Genomic DNA, 24092 nt, shown 5'->3' with positions numbered 1-24092 from the left:
GAAAATTCGAAAGATTATTGTTACAAAGTATGCATATGACGTTCGTTCATGTCGATTAATTACTGACTCCTGCAAACTTTGGGGCGCTGGATTTCTATGAGATACTGGATTACATATGCTTATGCATTTGATGATGGTTTATCATAAAGCTCGTAAATAAATTCACTCTTATCTCAAACTTACATGAGGTTCGCCTCATAATCATAATCACATGCATATCGTACATGCATACGCATTGTTGTCTCTCACCCACCACCAGGAGTTGATAAGTGTCGCTATATGCATGTATTGACTTTAGATAAGTCGGTCATCCGTCCAACTTTACGTTGAGCATGCACTCAAGAACAGGATTGTGTTGCTTTTTTGTTACAAGTTAAGAAATAGAGCGACGTTGTACATCACTGTAATTGTTTGTCACGTACGTAAGATTTTCATAATTAAAATTCTCTGGTGAACTCCGGAGACTTCTGGCTGGATCTTCTAAGGAAGTTGTGCATGTTGGTTCATTGAACGAATGGAATGGCTCACACTCGAATTGTCACGCACTCAAATTGTATAAATGCATGCGATTCTTGGGACACTCTAGTTTTAGACGAGCTTTAAAAGTATCTGTCCCGTTCAAGTTCATGAAAATCGAGAAAATAATTGTGGAGAATTGTTAATTGTGAAGGAAAGTGCAAGTAGTGCAAGCGGATCGTAATGGAAGCTAGTATGCTGACCAACCACTCCGCTGGAGTCAATAATCCCATACGCCTGGGATTATCTCAAACACAGTTTGAAAATGAGGTCACTTCTTCAGGAATCTTAACGACAGCAGAGGGTAATTCTACATCAAATCATTCAATGAATCAACCAGGTACAAATAAGAATTGAGTTTATGTCAATAACCGTATTTTGCACACAGCATGGGGCTGGGCGTTCTTGTTTGTGACCATAATCAACATGTCTTCCGTAATGGGAATAATATTCTTCCCTTTGATGAAGAAATCGTACTACACACTTATCATGCGTATGATGATAGGATTGGCGATTGGTTCCCTGTCAGGATCGTCGCTATTTCACCTCATACCTGCCGTAGGTTTTAACTTTCTCCGCGTTACTTCACAACAATTGTACATTTTTTATATTGTTTTCTTCCATTTTGTGAAATAGGCGTTCGATTTGGGGGAGAAGAACGACAAGGGACAGAGCTACATAAATATAGCTCTGTTTATATGGCTTTCCATGTGGATTGTTATGCTCTTGGAGTGTACAATCAAAATTGTTGTAAAAATACGGGCTGTAAGTTTTAGATGCAAATGTGTAAAAACAGTTTCCTAAATAATTCATAGTAATCTAAATGTTGATGTAGTGTATAACAAGCTTTTATTGGATGCAGGTTAAGTCAGAGAGGAAATATCAGCGAAAATGCATAATGGCTGCCGAAGCAGACACAAATCTTGGAGGAGGAGACATACCCTTGCAAATTAGTTCTCAGCTCAATATTCCATTTTCCAACGGGAACGCACCCACTGATGGCCTTGAGGAGGAGGATGAAAACAACGAAGATGATGATGCAACCCCTGCGACAAATTCGCTCAAAACGGCAAAGGCCAATTTATCATTATATGCTCTTGTGCCAGCACATTGTTGTATGACCGAATGCAAATACTTCCACAGAGTCACGCCAATCTACCCGTCTACCACAGCACCTTCAGCCTGAACAGAACAGCAATCGAGGCCGTCGGAGGGGATTTGAAACGACCACAAACCATCAAAACCGTCGCGTGGCTTATCATCATTGGGGACAGTTTGCACAACTTTATTGACGGGTAGGCAGTCAGATTACCCATGGAAGTATTGAAATATGTAGCATTTTGGTTATGACTGTTGCACAGTGTGTCAATTGGTGCCGCATTTGTCAAGGATTTTCGAACAGGGGCTATAATTTCTATGGCCATAATGTGCGAAGAGTTTCCTCATGAATTGGGTATGTTGTACATAGGAGTGAAAATACATAGGATAAAATGCAAGGTAAATTATTGCAGGAGACTTTGCCATCCTCATCAGCTCCGGATTCAGTGTGAAGAAAGCACTTCTGGTCAATTTTCTCTCAGCCCTCACGTGCTATCTCGGCATGGGGCTGGGAATTCTGCTGGGGGAGATTCACTGGTCAAACTATATCTTCGCGTTTGCATCAGGGATATTTCTCTACGTCAGTTTGGCTGACATGGTATTAAGGATACAAATTTCAATTCTATAAAGACAATTGAGTCGTCAAAAGCTTTTGGTTGCAGGTGCCAGAAATTACGTCACTGATTGAAGAAGTAAGCGAGGTCCAACCAAAGCAGGCTTGGAGCGTTCTTCTCACCCACAATATCGGAATACTCACGGGAATCACGATTCTCTATGCGCTTGCAGCATTTCAGCCCAAGTAGTAGCACGGCAAAGAAATGTGTAACAAACATACTTCGATTGTGCTCTGCTCCGTAGTTTAGAAATCGAAGAATGGATCATAGCACATGCATGGTTATTCTGTTTTTATGGGTTTTTGTTATTGTAAGAGAGCAATAATATTTCAGGCATTAACGAACATTTGTACACAGCATTTGTAAATCTTCTTATATGTAATTCAACCAGGAATTCAGTATTTGATTTATTTTGTCTACAGAATTAAGACCATTTTTTATACGTACATACTTAATTAGACAAATAGGTGCTGAAAAGCACAAAAATAATTTTTGCATGCAATCCGGCTGCATATTGATTGGCAACAAATTCCTGTTTGAGCCTGAACAAAAAATACTTGATACAAAAAACTATTGATGAAACCACATTGTCGAAATTTCATGTGTAGCATGTGTTTGTGTGATTTGATTGCAATTTGTGAGGTCAGTTGTCTCATGGCATTTCTATCGGTGAGCAGCCCCTGCAGAAGTGGATGGAGTTTGAGCGGATGACTTTGTGATTTTTTCTTGCGCAGACGGCAGTGATAATGGAACGCCATTGCGCTTGAGGTCGAGAATCCCGTGTAGCATAAGCATCAATTTCGTCAGCGTTCCCTCACTAAGCACTCTGGGTTTACCTGTCATGGACAGTTTGGCATTATTACTAAATATGTAAATCTCTACGACTAGTATTCCATTCGAGTGACCCACCCACCTTTCTCTGTGCTCTGTGTATGAAATCCTAAGTGGACTTTGATATTTGGTGTGCTGGGAACGATGCGGTGTGTGAGCGATGCAGCAATTCTGCGAAGAATAGCCTCCACCTCAGCATCCCCGGCGTGAAGGTTCGCCACAAAGTGGAGAATGTAGTCCAAGGAGAAAGCGGATTCTACGGGTAACCGTTTAAGTGACGATGTGGGGTCCGCAGCATGCAGGACAACCGTGGTCAACTCCTCACTCCCCAGCAGAGGCACGCGGAGGTGTTCCAACCACAGAAGAAATAGGGCAGCGAGGACGTAAAGGTTCTTTTCATTGCTAAGTCGCACCCAGGCCCCGATTCCTTTGTGGTTTAGTTCTACACGGTACTGCCGAACGTAACGGGCCAACCCTTCAAACATATTTACGTGATCGGATAACAAGGCCCGGATTACTTCGTCAACTTTGTATGTTGGTGTTTCAGATGAAGGGATCTGTCGTGATAGAAATTACGTGGGAGTTAATTTTATCGATTAGCATTAATTAGATTAGTTATTAATTAATTGCATTTTGATAAATAGCTCACATCATCCGACTTAAAAGCGTTCATGGGAGTTTTCGCTTCAAATGGTGACGTCAATGAGGCAGAGTCTGGCGTGGCTGCACCCTCCGGTGACGCTATGGTGTCCGGAGTACCTGCGATGGTTGGCGGGTCATCATCTTCCAATACTACTGGCAGGATATTAGGCTGGCCGCATAATGTGAGTAACCGTTCAAAAATAACGTTAAGTATCTGAAATGACGAATAGGTTCGCAAATTATTGATTGATTATTATCAAGTCCCGACACGAACTAGTTGCTAATTCGGCACACTGTTTTTCCTTGCCTTGGGTATGTGCCGCAGAGTTTTGGATTCTTTCCCGTGTAAAATGAAGCGTTGTCGTTTCAGGTACTGTTGGAGTGTGAAATCCTGGAGTTTCTTGTCCTTGAGCAGGTCTCGATTACAAAAGATGATACAATTCGGAAGGATAAACTGTTCAAATTGTTGGACACATAAAATATGAAGTCTACTCTGAATTGATCCAGGACGCTTATTTCGCACCAGGCGAACAGCATCATTTGCCCTGAGACGCATCGAGTAGACGAGGTAGCAAGCGATCAGCACTCCAGTCCGGCCCAATCCCGCGTGGCAATGAACGGCCACTTTACCTAGGTCATTCAGAAGGTCAGGAATGAAAGCCTCCGTCACAATGAGATCTAATAACCCAAGCTATAGCACTAGTGAATTTTGCTCACCCTGTGTCACGGCAAATGAGAGCACTTTCACCATGTCCAGCAAATGGGCCAGCGAAGCCTCCCCATAGTCGCGCCATGAATAGTTGTAAAAGTAAACTGAATGAAAATCAACATTTGGTTTTGTTAAGAAACCCATTACATTTGTCAAGAAATGATGGGTTTCCTTTACGGACAAGAAAAGAATCATGCATTAGGATTATTGGTTACGCTATTCGTACTTCCATTGTCCATGAGGAAGGTTGGATCGTATGAAAAGCCGGAGGAGTGAAGCGGTCCGGGACTACAGCTCGCATGTTCTCCAGGCACTTGTAAATTTATCACAGATTTTATCCCCAACCTGTGCAAAATCAATATACATGAGTTAACTGGCTCAATAATCCATGACAAGATAAGCTCACATAGATTTGGCTTCACAGTTTTTTGTAAACATCGTGGCAAAAATAGTGCAAGCCATTTATAAAAAAAAGTTGATAGGAATTTAAGGGGCTCGTGTATGAGTTAAGTGATACACAAATAACAGCTTTTTTCTACCACCACCACCACCACTGCTGGTAATAAGTGAGCAATACATTGTACGAGAACTTTTTCATGTTGGGTCATATCCATTCTAGATATTTCCATTTACACAACTTTCTCCGGAGACAATTTGTTCAACTTCCGTCGAGGGGTTTGCTCGCTTGCATGCAAAAAGCCAATCTGTCATCTACTCTACAACGGAGAAGAGCTAGACACATATTCCCAAATTGCTATACTCTTGTTTGTTTAATAACTGTTATGAGTGGGATTAATAGAAAAGTAAGTGGTGGCAGGAAAATGGATAACATTCACACTTGAAACAAGTCCTGTTTTCACCGCCCACCCTGTAATTTTAACAGGTGCACATGCATAATGCGATGACCTTTCATCAGTTGCAAAACAAATTGATGCTTTGGACCATTTATTGTCAAATTGGTAATTAAAACTACATGTAAATCTCATCCAGACTTCATGTGGTCTTCATGTAATGCTTCCAACCCCATATTTTTATGAAAATGATGTTGGTTGAAATTTAGCTTTGCCAGTGAAAGTCAATCGGATTGGGGAGCATGACATGAGGAGGACATGAGTCTGGAGCGGACTTTACTTACGCATGAAACTGGCCGATGATGTCAAACTCTTGGATTGTGGAAGTACTTGGACGGCACATTGCCAGCACGTCGTCATCAATCCTAAGCATTAACATTTTCGCTGGTTAATTAATTATTAGTTTTATTCCTCCCAGAATGAGGAACACACTACAAATTTTGAATATGTATGTATGTACGGACCAAGTGGAAAAGATGCCGTTGATCGTGCATTTTTCGGAAGACCAGTAGTTGGGACTCTCATACTTGCAGCGTCTTCCTCCACAAAATACGCTACACTGAAGTTGTGGCGGTGCATGGCGACGTATACTTTCCGACAGCTTGTTGTAATTGGAGGTGAGGGCGATGGGTTCATTTGTCCCGTTGGTCCCTGCTCCTCCACCGCCGCCGCCGGGCAGGGTAAAGTCGTCCATATTTTTATCCCTATTTTATATCACAACCACTCGACTCATCGCTTTTTAATTGTGAAATTTGCACCATATGTAAAATATGCACAAAAAAGTCTTGACGTCAGCTAGTGATTCTTGACGTGGATAACTGTTGACTGAGGAGTTGTGGGTAAGGTTTCAAAGTCAACTACATGTTGATCAAGACCACAAAACACACTCTCTGACCTACTCCCCAGAGGGAAGAACAGAAGAAATCAAGCTATTATTCACGACAACGCGCGTGGTAGTTTTGGTTGTACAAAGTGAGGAGCAAGGACGAGGCTTCTTGTTTTTTCTCGTTTCGGGACAAAGGGACAGAACCAGGTCTACTCGTCAACTGGCCGCTATTTGACTGAGTATCGGATGAATATTGAATTGAGTTTCCGATATCCAATCCAAGCAGTTACGTGTGTATTGTATGTACAAACATGCACCAGCAAATAGGAAACCAAAGAGCTTTGTCACGTTAGAAATTAGGATATGAGAGAAGTGTATTGGAAATCAATAATTGTTCCATTTGGTCGTCGTCGTCATATGCGCTTTCACTATAAATGTCCTCGAGAGTATTTCCACTTTCGCAACCACTACAAAGTGAAAGAAAGAAAGATAGTTTTTGTGACCAGCGTGTGTATGCATGTACATGCCATCCTCCTATCCACACGACACATGCTAAAAGATGTACCATATTGATACCTACTTAATAAGTGCATGCATTTAGTAACACAACGCCACCCACCCCATCACTTTTTCAGACGTTTTCCTCCACCACGTCGCAGAGGGTTAGGTAATGCAAAATGGTGACCTTCTCTACGTGGACCAGGGACACCACATTTTTCTTGGACTGGGCTGAATTTACATAACGAGGAGGATGTGACGAGTCACGGCGTTAGATGGTGACTCAGTTTTCCACCAGTATGTAAAGGTATCTAAGTCAATTGTCCTGCTGGTTTTCCTCATGAGATATTAGCTCCATGTGGCGACGGAAATCATCCTCTGTCCGTGGGTGGGACACAAACACGATGCCAATAAATTCATCCACCCTGGCTGCCGCCCTCATGTATGCACTTAATTTCACGAAATGATATATCGCAGAGCAAGACAATATCCAATTACGAGAAATGATAGATTGAGCAATACCTATTATGTGGATGTGTATTTATGTAGTTTAGTTTTGGGGAAGGTTGTCCATGGTTCGATGCAACTCTGGAAATTGATACACATTATTTCTCAATCAGGTTTTCAGAATAATATAATTTTATTTCAAATCAGAATGATAACAGATTGTCTTAACATCTAAAATATTTGCTATGAAATATAAGTACCCTAGTAAAATATATGCTACTATATATATACATATTGTGGCTTGTTGATTGATTGTGATTTAATGATTGTACACAAGTTTTTTTCCTCTCTTTCTCAGCAGTCTTGGAGGAAATTATAATGAAATTCATATTTATATAAACCATCATTTGGTATTGTACATTGTTTTATGTAATGTAAGCGTTTGAGTTTACAGACTGGAGTCTATAAGCGTATTTACGTGAGCTGAAGCGTTTACAGTTTCTTTGAGCTCGTGAAATAATATATATTTTTATATCGAGATATTGTTAGTTATCAGGTTTAAAGTGATAACTAGTTTCATACTAACCTAAATTAGTATATGTAAATGTAATATAAAGTGTGTCTTACTACGTTACATTGGAATAAGAACGTGCAATGGAAGCCCATATCATATATGATTGTTTTGATGATTAGTTAAGTAATGGTTAGTTAGTTAATTATTAATAGTACCCTTTTTGAATTATATTATACCAGATTGTAATTCTAATAGCGAAATCTGTCAAGTAGATAATTATAAAAAAATGATGAAATATGAACGGTGATTGTCCGTTATTGAAATGTAGAATAGCTCTGTGTGATACCAACTAATATAGCAGAATTGAAACCTGGACTTGATTGATCGTACAAAATTGATTGGCTTAAAGTTTCAAATATCTAGAAAAGAAGTATTCAAATCTACTACAATTAATTAATCCCTGGTAGCTATTTAGTAACTATTATCACAACGCGTTTCTTCAAAGCACTGGACTACTGACATTGAGGAAGCTTTTAACTAAATTTGCTGTGCAGTCAAGTGAATAGAGCTAAGATTATGAGAGTTGCTATAAGCGTTGTATCGGGGCATTGGAGAATTCCCCTGCATTTCAATAGTGTCATATTTACTATTATGATTGTTATTATTATTATGAATTGCGTATGAATTATTATGATTGTCCCCGTTGTTCAGTTTGTGAGGGTTTTGGACGTATCGTCCATTTTCCAAGCTTTTACTTGAATCTACGTTGACACTGTAGAATGTTGCATACTGGTCAACCAAGGAAGGATCCTGATGCACGTTTCTCCTGTTGTTATCATGAACTTGATTCCGACAAGTTTGTGTGATTGTGTCACCGCCTGCTCGAGTATCCATCATCTCAAATTCGGTTGGAGATTGAGAAGCCATCACGAGAACGGAAGGTCGAGGCTGGTTATCAGCACATGAGATGATTGCTCCCCGTTCGGGTTGAATTACGTCGTTGTTATTCTCATTTTTGACCAAATACTTGGTGTTTATTTCTGAATTTTCCTGATTAGCATGGGAAATCATGTTGCTTGTAAAGTATTGATCATCATCATGATTTTCTTGTTCTCGCTCAAGCCAAATTCTCTTTGGTTTCGGAGGTCTTGATCCGATCGGACTTTCCATCCAAGAGCTATGAGACGATTTTGGAGTGCTTGGTGTAGTAGCATTTCCTCCTCCTCGCCCCCTCTGATTGTGGACACTGCTCACTCCCATGGGTGTCACCATGGGTGGCGTTGAAGGTGCAAGAGACGCATAATTACGACGACTCATCCCGTTTACAATGTTACGTTTCTCGGTGCCAAAAAAGCGCTGTTGATTTGGTGGCGGTAGATTGGGAGAGATAGGCAAACCACTGTCCATGCAGTGGCGAGAATTACGATTAACCGGTGTGAGGCAGAGGGTAGATTGGATTAGAGGAGGTGAAGTACAATCCATCTCCACAATTTGCATCTCATCATCTTGCGAGAAGCTGTCGTGGTCGTCAAACATGTCGCTCAAGTTTTCCTGTTGATCAGTGATCGACTCCTCGCCGGAAGAATGATCTTGAGAGCTACTTCGTCGCTTTCTGCTACCACTTCTCGACTTCGTGGAAGATGACGATCCATTTCCAGATGCCAGTTTAGAAGCTTGTTCCCTTTCTCGCTTGTACCTAAAACAGAAAACATTTGACATGAATGTAAGTTTCATTGAATGCATTCATTCATTTTATTAACAAGTTGTCGTATGCATTTTGCATGACGGAAATCAAATTATGTGGGATGCGAGCGAATTCGGTGGGTTTCATTGTATAGTCATGTGCATGCATATTGCAGAGCGATAAGGGTAATTCTGTTGATTTAACAAGCGCCGTCTGGCTTATCATTCAAGTGGTAAAACCCTGTAATCAAGGGTACCGGATGCGGGTTAGTTGCGTTGCTTGCTGCGCATATGTACATGGACTACTATTTCATTCTTATAAATTCATGAAACCTGATGCAAAAACACTTCTGATAAGTGGAGTCAGTGGAGTGAGTGGAGTTGCCCTATGCGTATAGACATACATAATATATTTGCTGATTAAAAAAGCTACTCCACTCTCTCTCTCTCTCCGACATTTTTTAGAGTCCATTCGTCGAGACTCACTGGTTATGGTGCACTTTCATTTAAAGGAAAAACTATATTCGGTATCAATGACCAGAGCGTGGTATTGTATAATAAATACGTATTTAACTCCTGCTGCTATCACTCACTCACTCCACCACCACCCAAAGATGATAACAATGCAAAGCTCCACACACTGACTGCCAATCACTCGAGACAACAAATAAACGAGTTGCTGAAAGTCAAAGGGGTAAAAATTTGGTGATAAGAGAAAAAGTTAGTTGCAGGGAGAAGAAGGTTGACAAATGAATTGTCGTATCACTGAATACGGAGGAGGAGAGAGGAAGTTGACACAGCACTGCACCACCATGATTCTGATATGTACATATGCATGCATATGTAGCTGGTTTGGTTGCTGGAGCCGTCCACAGACGTAACAGCTTATCATTATGGATACACAATTGTTCCAATAATCATACAAGTGCGTGGAGGTTATCAAACAAATCGGTGCAACAGCAGCAGCAGCAAATATACCCCTGGTTAATATGCATAGGGATTGGAATAGAGTGGAGGAGAGAGGTGGAGTTATTGACTTTGGTTTAGTAAATGATCCCGTCGTCGTCGTCGTCGTCGTCGTTTTAAACGCAGCCAGTTCATGAACGCAAATAATAAATAGCAATATTAAAAGTTTTATGAATGGGTTAAAACTTACTTTTCTAACCACTGCATAATTTGCCCTCCCTGAACGGTATCGCTGTTGATAACGGGTCGAAACACAAAGTCATAAGATCTCTTGAGTGGCACGTTGGGGTGTTCTGGACAGTGACGATTTGCATGGGTAAACCGAACCGAACACCTGAAAAATTTAAATGACCACCCGTGTAACAAATAAATAAATAAATCGCTGACTCAATAATCATATCCATATGTATCAGTATCCAATACGTTTTTTTATGCAACTTACCCAAGATGTGAGCACACGAAAGGCTTTTCCCCAGCATGCAGACGTTGGTGTGTTTTTAACTGTCCACTTTGTGTAAAGGCCCTTCCACAGTCAGGAAAGTCACAAATGTAGGGCTTCTCCCCCGTGTGTGTTCTCAAGTGGGCTTGCAGGCTTTTTTCACGGGGAAAGACGCGTTCGCAGTAGTGACACTTGATCAAACTGGGGGACGCGGATCCTTGGGCGATGAGTGACCGCACAACGTCCGACCTAGGTCGTCCTCTCCGTTTGTCTCGGTCTGCGTCAGAGTCTGGACTTTGGGCTCCGCTCGAACATCGTGACCTGGAGTCCGTGACATCCCCCCATTCCTCGCTCCCAGAAATGTCGCCCTTCATCCCTGATTGTTTAGTGACGATTATTGTTGTCAAATAATGGATGGTCTCGTCCTCTTGGTTGGTGGTCGTCCTGTAGTTGTTGGTGTGATGATCAAACTCGTACTCGAGTCTTTAACCCTTTTGCAGTGGCTTAAGTGCAGGTTGAGTATCTGTCAAAAAATGTATTCATTCATCAATGCAATCATGTGTGCTCATCCACAAAACACAATTTAAATACATGCATCATTATTTTATTATTGTGTTCTTTTTCTGTCTGGGGTCCTCCCGAACTAATAGCGTGTTACTTGTTAGGCAGCCGCCGTGCATGGAGAGGAGGTTTCTCTCTCTCTCTATTATTATTTAATTTTACCAGCAATAGCTTATCGCTGAAGTGCAAATATACACACACTCATCCAACAATGCAATAAAGGATGTTCAACTCTTTAGTTGATCATTAAATCGGAGGGAAATGCACACGGAGAAAGGTAAAAAGAGAGGAAAAGTGGTTGGAGTGGGGAACTTGAGACGACGGCTTTAATTAAATACGCATTGTGCAGCGTAGTAAAAGTGACAAAGAGAACTAATTTACACAACTCTAGTCCTGCTGAATTTGATATTTTATGCTCAACTCGCCCCGGAAGTGGCTCATGCAAAAAAAATGCTTGAAAAGTGGATCAATTAATGGACATGTGCTTTTTTGCACTCGACCAACCTGCACAAAATGTATCCTCCATATGCCATATTTAACAAGGTATAAAAAGTTAGTGGATCAGGTAAAGAAAAAGTATGAGCGAGGAGCACTTTTATTCTTATTCAGTGCTCTCTCTACTTATTATTATTATTACTTTTCTTCTCTCCTTCAGTTATTTATCATTGCTTTTCTGGATGTCGTGATCCTTATTAACCACAAGAAAAGAAAATCGCACCTTGTGCTGACCAGCTGTTCCTTACTAAAACCCAGTCATAGTGACTAATCCATGCTCATTATCCATCAAAATATAATATTGCGCAAAACAGGAAAACCTTCTCGAAACATGAAAGTTCTGTGGTAAATAAAATAAAATAAAGTGCAAAAAACACAGCAACTACCTTTGTTCTTCTACCTGAACCCACTGAACCAATGGGCATACATTATAAAAATTAAATAAAGGCAGCCCTTCATTTCTAAAGAGAGAGAGAGAGAGAAAGAGGTGTCAAAAATAATACAAACACTGGTTTTGTGTCGACACACAAGAAGTAAGTTAAATAAAAGAGATAATAATAATAATAATGAATCAGTGTCTATCAAGTAAAATAAATAAAAAAAGTCCACCAAAAGTGTTCGTAGTAGACAGCACTTTTTTGAGAGAGACAGACAGATGCACTCATCTCATGAGTTGATGCCATTCTCAAGGTTTCCCTTTCCTCCTCTAAATACGAAGGAATAATACACATCATGAAATTGTGCTACCTTGTCGTTAGCCGAGTCGAGTTGTTGCATCAACTCGCAAAATAAAAGATAAAACAAAGCCGTCTTTGACTACGGGCGAAAAAAACGAATTCTATAGTGAACCGTGGAGTAAGTAGAGTGACGACGACGGTGATGATAATTTTGAGACACATCGTCTCACATTTTGGATGGAATGGAGCTCTCACAGTATGAACGCATCCATTGTCTCCTCCTTTCTGTTTAAGCCAAGCATATTATTGCCCTTCCACCGTTTTTGCAATGGTTGTGCAAACTTTACAAGAATTGCTGACTGGTGTATATTTGCAATCAAGAAGAAGAGTTAAATTTGGCTTGCTTTTAGGTAGTCGTAAAGTAGTAGTAGTAGAAGAGTAAGTAATAAGATGTACTTTGTTAATAGTGGTCCAGGTCGTGATATATATGACATGTAGGTACGTACGTATGTATGCAAGTAATAAGTACGATGCTGGAAGGAGGTTACTAAATAATCAGCATCACGCACCCAACAAGTTTTATAAACTAAACTGACTTGATCTGCCCCAGTCTCATAATGAGTTTGACTTTGTCCTTTTCTCAGGGTCTGCACATTTGAAGGCTGTGTGTGGTGGTTGCTTAATGGTGAGTGACCTAATGCCAAAATGTCTCCAAAAAGTGGATGCCATAAAGAACAATCAAAAGTTTCACCATTTACGTGAAACCACGTCGCAGTTATCCAAACCCTGATTACAATAATGTGCCAATAATAAGAACTTATGTATTAGCCAGACTGGCATGTGTTTTAGCAGTACTGCCACAATTTGACCTATTCTTCCACATATAATATCCAATCGAGTCTCAATATTATTATGCCTCTTCTCGATGCAATTACTCCTCTCCTAGTTATTAGTGGACTGCAAACCACAAATTCAGACGCGAAAAAATAACAAAGGAACTCAGACCAGGCAGGAGCAACAAGTGAGCAAAAAAGAGCTTCATTGCCATCACGGGAGGAGGAGGAGGAGGGTGTGATAAGAAGAAGACGGTTGAGACTGGCTATGATATTCACACACAACAAATATCACTTTTACTTCTTTCTTGCCCACAAAGAGAGGAAAAACAACATGTGGCACTTGGACTCTTGTACGTAATACAATCTCCAAAGGCGGGATGGAGAGAACAAAGGCCAAGTGCAAAAAAAGGCCGGGATCTTACATTTATTATTTTCAGAGAAACCTTCTTCCAATCCCTCGCTGGATAAATTCCTGTTAATAACGACTTGACGAACGAGATAAAATGAGACGATGCGAGTAATAATGACTATCACCAGCCAACTAATAATTAATTAATGGTGTCGCCAACAATAATTATGTAAAGCTCACTCAAAACATCCTCCTTAACTGAAAACATTATTTTAACTTTAAATGTTTAAATGCGTATTTAAATTGAATATAAAAGACGGATGTGCGGATCGGATTTCACTTTGTTCATTGAAATGTACATATATAATTCATTCAAAAGTCGTTTCAGTCGGTGTAGTAGGGTACGTATAGTAAAGTACTTAAAGTAATTGGTGATGTTGATGATTACCATGATTAACGAATGTGAAACGGTTATGTTATAACTATGCCTATTATCGTCTCGTTATTGATTATTAATAGAAAATTGTCAATCAATGAGTCAAAGTAAAAAGTTGTAATACAACGACACACATTTTTTCTTGCCTGTGAGACAATGGATCATAAAAAAAATCGGATACAATCAACATCCGTCGATGTCCAATAATATAAAAAATACAATTCTTCTAATCATGAATGAAACACGTTTAACCTTTGGTGTGTAGCATTGTAATTTAATTTTGAATTGTACCTAAACTGACCTTTAATTGTCGGGCGAGAATTTTCCAAATGTCCCAAATTCAGAGCGTGGCGTGCGTACGTACGTATGTATTCAATGGAATGAAATGTAAAAACTTTTCTTTAAACTGATGATTGTCGTCGTTGTTCATAATAATATGCAAAAATTGTTGGTGATGACGATGATGACGATTATTTAACCAAGTCACATTCACTCTTCAATTATAATAATGATATTATATTAAAAAAGAAAAAAAAGAGTTTAAACTCATGACTTGCTCGCTTTTTACATATGTGTTATCTGTCTCCTCACTCTTTACTTAGTAAGTAAAACACGACTGTCACTTTAATTTCGAGTTATTTAAATGTTGCGAATAATCTGCAGAAGAAGAAGATGAGGAGGAGGAGGCACAACATGAAAGGAGAGACGGCTGAGTTGTTATTGTGACCAGTAAAAAGAGGAATACAGAGATAGCCAAGCAGACTGACTATATGGTCACAAGGGTCAGGTCGAGTCGATATACAGAGACTCAGACAAATCGATAAGAAGGATAACGAGTTGTTGACCCGCTGAACGCCGGGACACTTGTGCCAGTACTTTCATCAATGAGCGTGGTTGTGATCACGGCGATGATCAAATGCAGGGAGGCACCTTGCCCATAATACTTTTATTAACCAACAACCTGCCTAATATTACATACATAATCCTACGTAATGTTGTTGCGAAGACGAGACGAGACCACTCTTTGTTTTCCGTCACAATGAAATGCCTCCAAATTCAGCCCTTCTTTTTCTTAATGTCTCTCGTACCCAAACGGCTACATGACCACCACCATCGCAGTCATGTAACAACCAACGTAATATCATCATCATCATCATCATCACCATCCTTTAACCGACACTTGGTCCTTCCAGTTTTAACTGGAGAATGTGAATGTGGAGGGACGAGATTTGGATTTACAACCGACCCGACCCTTAAATCCCACCACTACTTGACTTTAAATCTCAGGTTTTTAAAAATAAAAAGGGCTCCCACTGGGTAGAAGAATGGACTTTCATACATTCACACTTTGACCCAGAGACGAGGACTTTTTGGGAGCAATTTTTGCGCAATGACATCACTGGCACGTTACATAAGAAACGCTATGAGAAAACCCTAGACTATTATTACTTTGCCCCTTTTGCGAAAAGATAATTAAATATCGTATTAATTATTGTGTTCTAATAATAATTATAAAATTATAATTATTTTTATTGAAAGAATATAAACAGCAGACATATTTCTGTCTATTTATTTATTTATTACATACATGACGTTATCTGTCACGACGACGAACTTATCATCATCTGTCCTGTCTCAATAATAATTCCTAAATATGCAACATTTTATCCTCCTCCTCCACTCCAGACTGTTTAGAGTGGATGAGTATCAAACTAATATTAATTATGCCATTTATTCCCTCCTCTTATCTGTTTCGGATAAAATGCTGCTGAGCCAGCGTCTAGAGAGCATATCGAGTCAACTAACTTACTAACAACAAATTAAAATACTCTGGCTCGAGTATGTGCATCATGTCATTGTTGCCCCTCTCGCAGTTTGTACGATAAGTGAATTATTAATTGCAGACGACCTCCACTGCAGAGAGGGCAATGAATACATGAGTTATAAATGTAATAAATTTCAACTTTTCCACCTAACTAACTAATAAAACCATTACTTGTTTTACTTACGTATGTACGTACATATTCATGATGTATGCATGTCTATTAAAATTACGACTTTTTGGCTTGGTCGTCAGTCTACCAAAAATTTTGCACAAAACACTCAACACACCACTGCACCACAGCATTTATGTATAAACAAACACGTAAGGTCAGACATGGTCAAGAGAAGCGAAGTGTAGTGTAGTGCAAATTATTACAATTATTAAAATTGCAATTTACGTGGGAAACTTACCTTATTAAAGGTCGATACAGTGAAGGGACCACCTTCGGACCATAACCGAGGGAAGGGAGAAATGCGACTAAAGGCCTCACCTACAAACTCGTCTTTCTGGAGTCACAGTTATTAAATGCACAAAACGAGATGCTCGCTTTTCTTCATACATTACATTACACACACACGTTACTACATTACATGCATCGCACATTCCTTGAGCAGATTCCCTCCAAATCTTCTTGGTCACATAACACATCACTAAACAAAACTATTATCAGTACTGGACAAACTGGTTAAAGCCTCGGGCTGCGAGGGAGAGATGCGATGCGAGGGCTTAAAATCCATTCATTTTCCTTTAATACAATCTCTGCCCGCTCGATCCCTTTACACAACAATCTCAGCGTGCGTAACGTGATGATGATGATATCATCTTCTTCTTCTCTTCAAGGGGTTTAAAGGCTCTCCACCAAGACTTACATTCCTACTGCTTTAAACTTTAAAGGATGACTAAGTCAACGAGGTGGCATGCATGGGGACTTCCTTATGTACCCTCAGTCATGGCGTGGTGGCACTGCTGCTACAATTTGAAGATGTCAACCAATTTTTCCAAGAAAACATACGTTTTAAGGATTATGGATTTAAAAATAACTTTACATAGCTTTGGTATGTTAATCCATCTTTTTATGGAATTTCTAGGAAAGCCCTAGGAAACCCCTTCTTTATGACCCACCTTTTACCGGCAAAGGTACTACGAAGTGCAAGTCATGTACTTGAAGTTATTAATATGCTTGTTAATATGTTTGTTTATTAATATCGTCATTACATTACATACAGAGCTCGGTTTATCCACTTGATAGTTTAATTGACAAATTAAAAATATAATGCATTCTTAATCCAATAATTGAGCTTGGATTTGTTTGTTTTATCATTGAGTTTTTCCATCTCTCATCTCGGTGTATTAGATAAGTGCTAGCTAGACTTAAGTCTCCCTATCGTATTCTTGATAATTTTTCAGTTTTACTTCAAATTTAAATTCAATCACGATCATCATCCATTCTTTAGCAAGAGGGGAATTGTTTCGTTGCTGGTATTAATATTTTCATGCTCTGAAACCTCAATACAAATTGAAAAATTTAATATTTTTAGTCCAAGCCAGAAATCAGTAAATTATCGAGCTCTGCCATCATGAATAAATGAATACATTCACTCTTCTTCTTAGAATAAGGGCTCTCTGTTGAGTGAAAGTTATTTTGGAGAAGGGGCATAATTGTAACATTCCATAGTTTTAAAGTTTCTGAGAAACATTTCCTAAAATTAGACTGAACGTTACTGACCCCGCTAAAAGCCCAAGTTAGTGGAAAAGAACGACAGCGAGCTCATAAATGTTTACCCTTCTTGGAATTACGATAAATTGCTGACGGGCATAAATAATTCTAGCTATGCATAAATTCAACATCATATGCATGCACATGGCCCACGCCACTTTTAATCACCACCATTTACCATACGCACAAACTATCCTTTGTTGTCATATAGGAAAAGTGAAGCCTGAGCACGTTGCCACTTATGCGGCAACTCTGCTCCACATTTTCCACTCTCTTCAAAACTCCGCGCTCCACCTTTCCAGCTCTGGTGGCAGGCGAGGAACGTGGTCGCAAAACCGCACTCCAGCTTTTCGGGGTCATCCACACCCCTCCAAAGGGAAAACTAGGTCGGAACAGATCCTGACCTTTGACCTTTGACCTGTTTACTGACCTTTGGTCCGCTTCCCATCCCTGTGGGTGAACCCTTGCTCAGTCCGTTGAGGCTGGAGTGTCGAGAACCAGGTGAGTTTTTTAAGCCATAGCAACTCTATGGCTTGTGGCGTTGGCAAAGTGTGAGGTTGGTTGGAGTCTGGGGTGGACTGGATACAGCATAGAATCTCTTTCTTCTCTGGTGAGGCCATTAGTTGATTCACGCAAGTCGTGGCTTGCATTGCTCCTTATTCTCGTGCTTCAATGTACTGCTCAAATCTCTTCTAAAACCTTATCCATTCTGCATCCAACAGGTACGTTACACCCATTTGAATAATTATCGTAATAATTAGCTGATAAGATAAGGTGGTGGAGATAAGTGAGGGAGGAGGTGTGGCAGGGACAATGGTGGTTGAGTAGGTGGGGGTGGTAGGTGGTTTTGGCTGGTGGAGGAAAAACAGCTCTCTCGTAGTGGACTCTTTTTCTTTTCTTGATGACCTTGCCTTGCTCTCTCATCAGCATCTATATCTCATCTCGGCCACTTCTCCGCCGTTGCTTCGTTTCGTGGTGAAGAAAGGGAAACAGTGTTCGAGAGAGGAGACAAAAGTAATTATTCAATTATTGTAGAGAAGAGTAGTAGGTCATCTCGTGTACCTCAGGAGGCGCAAGTAATTTTAGTCGACATAAATTACGAAATTGTACTTGGCATTATTAGTTCATTATTGGGCAAAGGTGGTACAAGTCTTTGTCCCGATTTTCTCGAGTCCGCAGAGTTTATTGTCCCATCCTCCCGTTTTCGTAGGTAGAGGAAGGTACGAGGTAAGGGTAGGCAGCGTGTGTGAGAGGCATGTCCATGTCGGGCAGAACTTGGTACTAGAGAGAGGACGACGAGGAAGAAGAAAAAGCACCACGCAATGCAACAACCGACCCACCGACCGAGTAGTGTGTGAGCGTGAGGTCATCGTGAAGCAGCAGTATTTTTTCTTCTTTTCAACAGAGAAGACATTATTACGGCTAGTGAGAGATAAAGTCTGATTCAGGGTGTTTAATTAAATTATAAGGGCCCCATTCAAGTAAGTATTCCTTTATAATTTACACTAATTTATACTATTTGCATTGTTGGTGGGAGGAGGAGGATAAGGTCGGTCGGTCGTCGTCGTCGTCGTCTTTAGTTTTTTTTCTTGAAAAATACATTTCATTTTCCTTTCGCCTCCACTCAACGTGCCATCTTGGTCCATCTTCCGAACATGCAGACTCTGGTTTCGGGTTGGAAATATTGGAGTTGGGGTTAGGTTGAGTTTGAGAATCATCATCATCATCATCATCGTAGATGTTATTTTTACCATTGCATTTCGCCATTCTTGCATGTTTTCACTTGTCGTGGTCGTCTTCTGGGTGGAAGAAGAGGAATGAGTAGTTTGTTGAAGAAGAAGCCCGTGTTCTTTGCGAGGTCTGCACCTCTAAAAGTATTAGTATTTTGTGTGGCATCGAAATGTTTCAAGTCTGGTTGTACATACATACATAGTACCGAACTGACTTCCTTCTTTCTTACTCGTTCATTTTATGTTACGTGTTTGTCTCATACTGGTAATGGTACAGACTTGGTATATATATATATTATATATGCACAATACTTATGGTACTGTGGGAAATTGGGAGCAAACCTGCTAACCCTTTTTTCGTTAGTATAGGGAATAACCAAAAGTTTATTATCGTTGAGAGAGTGTGTAAGCTTGTAATGGACTGATTGATTGATTGTAATCACGTATTCTTGGGTTTATCACAGTCTAGAGTTGGTGCGTGAAGCTGTGTCATGGAGAACGCGTACGGTATAGGGATCACCAACCGGTTCGGTTGTTTCCTTCGAAGGGCCTCTTCGGATTCTGAAGACGAAAATGACGAAGTGTTGATGAAGTCTTCCGATAAACCAAAGCCAAAAATTGCTGAGAAGGAAAATCAGACGCAAAAGGTAGATGGATCTGCAAAGTTGGACAAAACCAACGCGGCTGCGAGGAAGGGGATTCGTGACTCGAATCAAAAAGGTAACGATTCGGCCAAGGGACAAACTGGAGGTGTTGGTGGGAATAGGACAATTACAACAAACAATGAAAGCGGCCAGCAGAAACAGAATCGCCCCCCACGAACTGATCGAGCGCCATTTGATAAGGAACGAGGAATGAACAAATTTTCTGAAGATGATCGCGAAGAACGTAATAACCGACGCAATCGGGATGATGGAAACCGGTAAGGAGAACATGCATATTCATTATAGTATCAAGTAGAGATTAGCCGAGACCAGGTGTATCATGTTTATGATATTTAAATTTTAATTTAGTGGAGAAGTTGGTGATTACGGAGACCGCAGAGGCCGAGGAGGAGGTGGTGGCGGCGGCGGTGGAGGTGGTGGTGGCGGATTCCGAGGTGAGCGTCGTGGTGGACCACGTGGTGGAGGCGGCGGCGGCGGTGGAATGTCTCGTGGCGGACCCAGGAAACGTGAATTTGATAGACAATCTGGTTCTGACAAGAGGTCGGTTTGAGTAAAAATTTAATTATTCCAAATTATCAAGTTTTAATGGGCAACCTTCCTTTAGTAGTGGTGTCAAATCTGTTGACAAGCGTGAAGGTGGTGGGTCACGAAACTGGGGTACTTACAAGGATGAGATCGAGTAAGTTAATTTAATTTTGTAATTTTGTAATTTCAATTTTACATGAGCAAAACATAAAATTGGCATATGTTTTAGACCGGAATCTGCTTTGAACACGACCACTGGTGAAGAAACCTCCGATGACAAGGTTGAAAAGGATCATGCAGATGAGAAGTAAGTAGCATTTCATTTGTAGCATTATAGAAATATTGTTTCATCATTTCAGTAAAATATATATTATACACGCTTCAGGAAAGAAGAAAAAACCGAGGGTGACGATACTACTGAAAATGGCCCGGCTGAACCCAAATTGATGACCCTTGAGGAATGGAAGGCTGCGCAGGTAGATTTTTTTTTTCATTTTCTTAGTTCATAGGATCGCAAAGTTGAGTCCCTTCTCTATTATTTTCTTTATGTCTAAATTATGCTTGCCTTAAACATTGTAGCAACCCAGACAGAAACCAGTGTTCAACCTACGTAAAGCTGGTGAAGGGGAAGATCAGGCACAATGGCAGAACTTAACCTTGAAGAAGAAGGAGAAAGTTGTAGACCAAGAGGAAGAAGAAGTTGAATATGAAGAGGTATGAGATGATATGATGAACTAAATAAGTTGGATCAATGCATTCATTATTATTCATAAATAAAAAACTTTACATGTGTATTTATTATTTCTTATCATTAGGAATATGATTGCCCCCAACGAGCTGGCCGACAGAAGCAAGTTCTGGAAATTGATTTTCATTTCGCCGACTCCCGACGTGGAGGACAAAGCGGCGAACGTCGTGGAACCGGTGGCCGCGGACGAAGCAGTGGTGATCGCGGTGGTATGGATCGCGACCGTGGAGAACGAGGAGGTGATCGTGGAGAACGGGGAGGTGACCGAGATCGGGATCGTGGAGAGCGAGGCGGTCGTGGAGCTCCTCGTGGCGGTGGTGGCGGATTCCGCGGTGGTCGTGACAGCGATGGAGGAGGAGGATTCCGAGGTGGATTCCGCGGAGGGCGTGGTGGTCGCGATGTAAGTTACCCAAGTTTTTGTTTATTAGTTTTTGCATTTTAAATTATTATGATCACAACTTAATGCATGGATTGGACAACTTTATAGGATCGACCCACTCGTCAAGCTGCTCCACGTGTTGATGACGTGAATGACTTTCCGAGCTTGGGTTAGTCAATGCATTATCTCACCTTACATAGTCTGCAATCAACAAACATCCAACATCAACAGAACTACTGAACCAGCTTATACCCGTACTTGCGAAAAATAACAATTCATACATTCTACCATCAACTATAACAAGAGCTAACAAAATTTGAATTGTTGTTTACAACCAAAACATCATCGACAAACCAAAATCTGAATAGTCGAAGTTCTCCAACAGCTCTTACTCGCGCCTACTCTCTTCTGAAATGGAGTTGTCATTCTTTGATTCATATACGTGCATTTTCTTACAACAGTCCTTACGCAAATAATGTTAAAATATTATCAAATAATTTTAAATAATGGCGATCCTCCAGTCAAAACAAAACTGGGATATAATGTATAACTTAATGTCTTATAATATCTATGAACAAACACTCTGTATAATGATAGTACATGTAATATCGTCACTCGGCATGTATACAAGCATACTTTCTAGTTCATTAGCCGTGTGTTATATATTACCTGAAAAATGCGCTGTGCTATGAAGTAAAAAAGCATGTTTGTTTACTCTTTAAAAAAACTTTGAGTTTTCCATTTCTAATCTATAATTCTTTATATAACTAAATATTTCAAAAAGAAAAATAAGGAGCTATGTACCACGGTAAGTTACTTAATTGTGTCCGAATTGTAGACTTATCAGGGGCAAAGGTTATTATTTTTAGTGTATGACTATGTAAAATGGTTCCGGTTTATGCTAACCCGCCCACATGTATAAAAAATAGCACTAACTGAGGTGCCTGAATCGAAAGGTTTACCACTAAAATATTAGGAATATTAGGAAATTGTTGATGCATGAAAAGAAGGATAAGAAGGATGGGGTTTGGTCTCATAATACTGCTGGACCATCATCACTACCACGAGGATAATAATAGGTTTCGTTTAATTGCTCCTATGATTGTGGGTGACTGTTGTGATAACTTTCGTATTTGTGAAGATTTAATGACAACTTATATGCCTCAGTGTGTGAAATCCAGTTATTACTATTAGTACCGATCCTATGTATAACCTTATTGTTATTGTTATAATTAAGTAACGGTTAAAGACTTGTTAGCTAGCTGCAGTCATATTTTTAATGAAATTTTTCGTCTATCTTTCTATCCAACTTAAATATGTAAAACATGTAGGATTTGAGAGAGAGACTCCAAAAACATCATCATATGTGCCCTTTTACCAATCTCATCCCCGTTATTTGTCCCTAACTTTTTTTTAAATAGGAAAAATCATATTTGTTACCGTTTATCGTAATCTATCAGATAAATGATTTTAAATCAAGATAAGGTGACCATCATCACAGTCATCCTACGTTTGTTAATTATTAATTCATTAATAAATGACCCATCATCATATACACATATATAAATATTATACTACTACTACAACATACAGCCAGCCTGTGTTAACTTATAGAGCTCATAGACTTAACGTGTCAGAGACGAAGGGGGGCGAAGTCGAAGGAGTCGGCGTCATCGTCGGATATTTCTAGTTTTTATTTAAACAACGAGGATATATTAACAAATTTAGAAAAAATACCTGCATCATTTTTGACCCAAAAGAAAGAAAACAAAAGCAAAAGTTGAAATTAAATACCCAAAACACAATTACATACGAAATTAGTAAGTTGTTTCATCCCAGGAGTTTTCTAACGATTTAATTAATCCGAGCAAATAATGCCACGACCTTTGAAGTATGGTACATACATAGTAAATATGAGTACATTACATGAATATTATGGAGCCTTTAACTGGAGAGAATCAGAAACAGCACTGACAACAGCGTTGCATTTATATTATTATATTATTACTTTCTACAACTACTACTATACTCTTGACCTAGTTCGTTAGCTAGTTAGCTAGTAGTATATGAAGGATGGGTATATCTTTGCATACGCCAATGATGTAATTCTTAAGACAACTCAAACAGTTATTACAACACAACATACTTTGTTGCTGGTGGTGGTTATGGGCAATTAGTCTTTGCTACTATACAAAATAAGTCAACTGTAGAATATCCCAACTTTATTATTATAATTCTTGTTACATGTTAATACGATTATTTGTTATGATTATTAATAATAATAACTACAATTGATACTGCTTCATGACGATAAATTTTATCCATTGCATGCAAACGTCATCGAATGTCCAGCCAAAGTTTCTTTTCTGACTCTACGTCAACATTGTTTGATTGTTTTACTCGATCTGTCCTCATATAATATTCAGTTTCAATTCGTCTTGTTAAGTGAGATATGTTAGACTATGTAGAAAAATTGTACAAAATTCCTATCTTCATGATCCTCTTCATGTCCTTG

The 24092-nt window shown here is 39.7% G+C and overlaps 4 protein-coding genes across 8 annotated transcripts; 2 read left to right on the top strand and 2 right to left on the bottom strand.

The window, feature by feature from the left end:
• The first annotated feature begins 292 nt into the window (after positions 1–292).
• LOC110858015 (zinc transporter ZIP6) lies at positions 293–2627 on the top strand. Its single transcript, XM_022106646.2, has 8 exons — positions 293–820; positions 905–1074; positions 1153–1281; positions 1379–1585; positions 1660–1811; positions 1878–1969; positions 2028–2212; positions 2277–2627. Exons 1-8 carry the CDS (start codon positions 700–702, stop codon positions 2415–2417), a joined length of 1197 nt encoding a protein of 398 aa, XP_021962338.1. The 5' UTR covers positions 293–699; the 3' UTR covers positions 2418–2627.
• A 187-nt stretch (positions 2628–2814) lies between these two features.
• Positions 2815–6426, bottom strand: LOC110858231 (protein tyrosine phosphatase domain-containing protein 1). Its single transcript, XM_035858439.1, has 8 exons — positions 5726–6426; positions 5546–5626; positions 4637–4755; positions 4419–4514; positions 4009–4331; positions 3709–3915; positions 3142–3616; positions 2815–3064 (listed from the first exon to the last, which is right to left on the bottom strand). Exons 1-8 carry the CDS (start codon positions 5953–5955, stop codon positions 2892–2894), a joined length of 1704 nt encoding a protein of 567 aa, XP_035714332.1. The 5' UTR covers positions 5956–6426; the 3' UTR covers positions 2815–2891.
• A 775-nt stretch (positions 6427–7201) lies between these two features.
• Positions 7202–16723, bottom strand: LOC110858016 (zinc finger protein Pegasus). 2 transcript variants are annotated; one of them, XM_022106648.2, is made up of 4 exons: positions 16224–16723; positions 10638–11157; positions 10386–10529; positions 7202–9242 (listed from the first exon to the last, which is right to left on the bottom strand). In XM_022106648.2, exons 2-4 carry the CDS (start codon positions 11006–11008, stop codon positions 8084–8086), a joined length of 1674 nt encoding a protein of 557 aa, XP_021962340.2. In that variant the 5' UTR covers positions 11009–11157; positions 16224–16723; the 3' UTR covers positions 7202–8083. The 2 variants fall into 2 exon arrangements, with proteins under 2 accessions (XP_021962340.2, XP_035714333.1); XM_035858440.1 differs by lacking the exon at positions 16224–16723 and adding an exon at positions 14290–14883.
• A 1398-nt stretch (positions 16724–18121) lies between these two features.
• Positions 18122–23081, top strand: LOC110858265 (RNA-binding protein FUS). Of its 4 annotated transcripts, none has more exons than XM_022106964.2 (9): positions 18122–18252; positions 19725–20182; positions 20274–20465; positions 20533–20604; positions 20680–20757; positions 20836–20926; positions 21030–21164; positions 21266–21598; positions 21686–23081. In XM_022106964.2, the coding sequence occupies exons 2-9, from the start codon at positions 19752–19754 to the stop codon at positions 21749–21751; spliced, it is 1398 nt and encodes a 465-aa protein (XP_021962656.1). In that variant the 5' UTR covers positions 18122–18252; positions 19725–19751; the 3' UTR covers positions 21752–23081. The 4 variants fall into 4 exon arrangements, with proteins under 4 accessions (XP_021962656.1, XP_021962654.1, XP_035714334.1 ...); XM_022106962.2 differs by having other exon boundaries at positions 20530–20604; XM_035858441.1 differs by lacking the exon at positions 18122–18252 and adding an exon at positions 18523–18544 and having other exon boundaries at positions 20530–20604.
• The last annotated feature ends 1011 nt before the right edge of the window (positions 23082–24092 follow it).

This window comes from Folsomia candida, unplaced genomic scaffold, assembly GCF_002217175.1.
Source record: "Folsomia candida strain VU population unplaced genomic scaffold, ASM221717v1 Fcan01_Sc020, whole genome shotgun sequence".
NCBI classification, from domain to species: Eukaryota; Metazoa; Arthropoda; class Collembola; order Entomobryomorpha; family Isotomidae; genus Folsomia; species Folsomia candida.
This window is presented reverse-complemented; position numbering and strand designations above follow the sequence as displayed.

Bases quoted from the DNA above. Each gene is read 5' to 3' on its own strand.
- LOC110858015 (XM_022106646.2), top strand. From the start codon at position 700: ATGGAAGCTAGTATGCTGACCAACCACTCCGCTGGAGTCAATAATCCC. The intron at 1,282-1,378 runs GTAAGTTTTAGA...TATTGGATGCAG, and splicing joins TTGTTGTAAAAATACGGGCT to GTTAAGTCAGAGAGGAAATA. The intron at 1,812-1,877 runs GTAGGCAGTCAG...ACTGTTGCACAG, and splicing joins TTGCACAACTTTATTGACGG to TGTGTCAATTGGTGCCGCAT.
- LOC110858231 (XM_035858439.1), bottom strand. From the start codon at position 5,955: ATGGACGACTTTACCCTGCCCGGCGGCGGCGGTGGAGGAGCAGGGACC. The intron at 4,515-4,636 runs GTACGAATAGCG...ATTTTCATTCAG, and splicing joins CTTCCTCATGGACAATGGAA to TTTACTTTTACAACTATTCA. The intron at 3,065-3,141 runs GTGGGTGGGTCA...TGTCCATGACAG, and splicing joins TACACAGAGCACAGAGAAAG to GTAAACCCAGAGTGCTTAGT.
- LOC110858016 (XM_022106648.2), bottom strand. From the start codon at position 11,008: ATGAAGGGCGACATTTCTGGGAGCGAGGAATGGGGGGATGTCACGGAC. The intron at 10,530-10,637 runs GTAAGTTGCATA...TAAATTTTTCAG, and splicing joins TTCGTGTGCTCACATCTTGG to GTGTTCGGTTCGGTTTACCC. The intron at 9,243-10,385 runs GTAAGTTTTAAC...TTTCTGTTTTAG, and splicing joins ATTATGCAGTGGTTAGAAAA to GTACAAGCGAGAAAGGGAAC.
- LOC110858265 (XM_022106962.2), top strand. From the start codon at position 19,752: ATGGAGAACGCGTACGGTATAGGGATCACCAACCGGTTCGGTTGTTTC. The intron at 20,758-20,835 runs GTAAGTAGCATT...TACACGCTTCAG, and splicing joins AAGGATCATGCAGATGAGAA to GAAAGAAGAAAAAACCGAGG. The intron at 20,927-21,029 runs GTAGATTTTTTT...TAAACATTGTAG, and splicing joins AGGAATGGAAGGCTGCGCAG to CAACCCAGACAGAAACCAGT.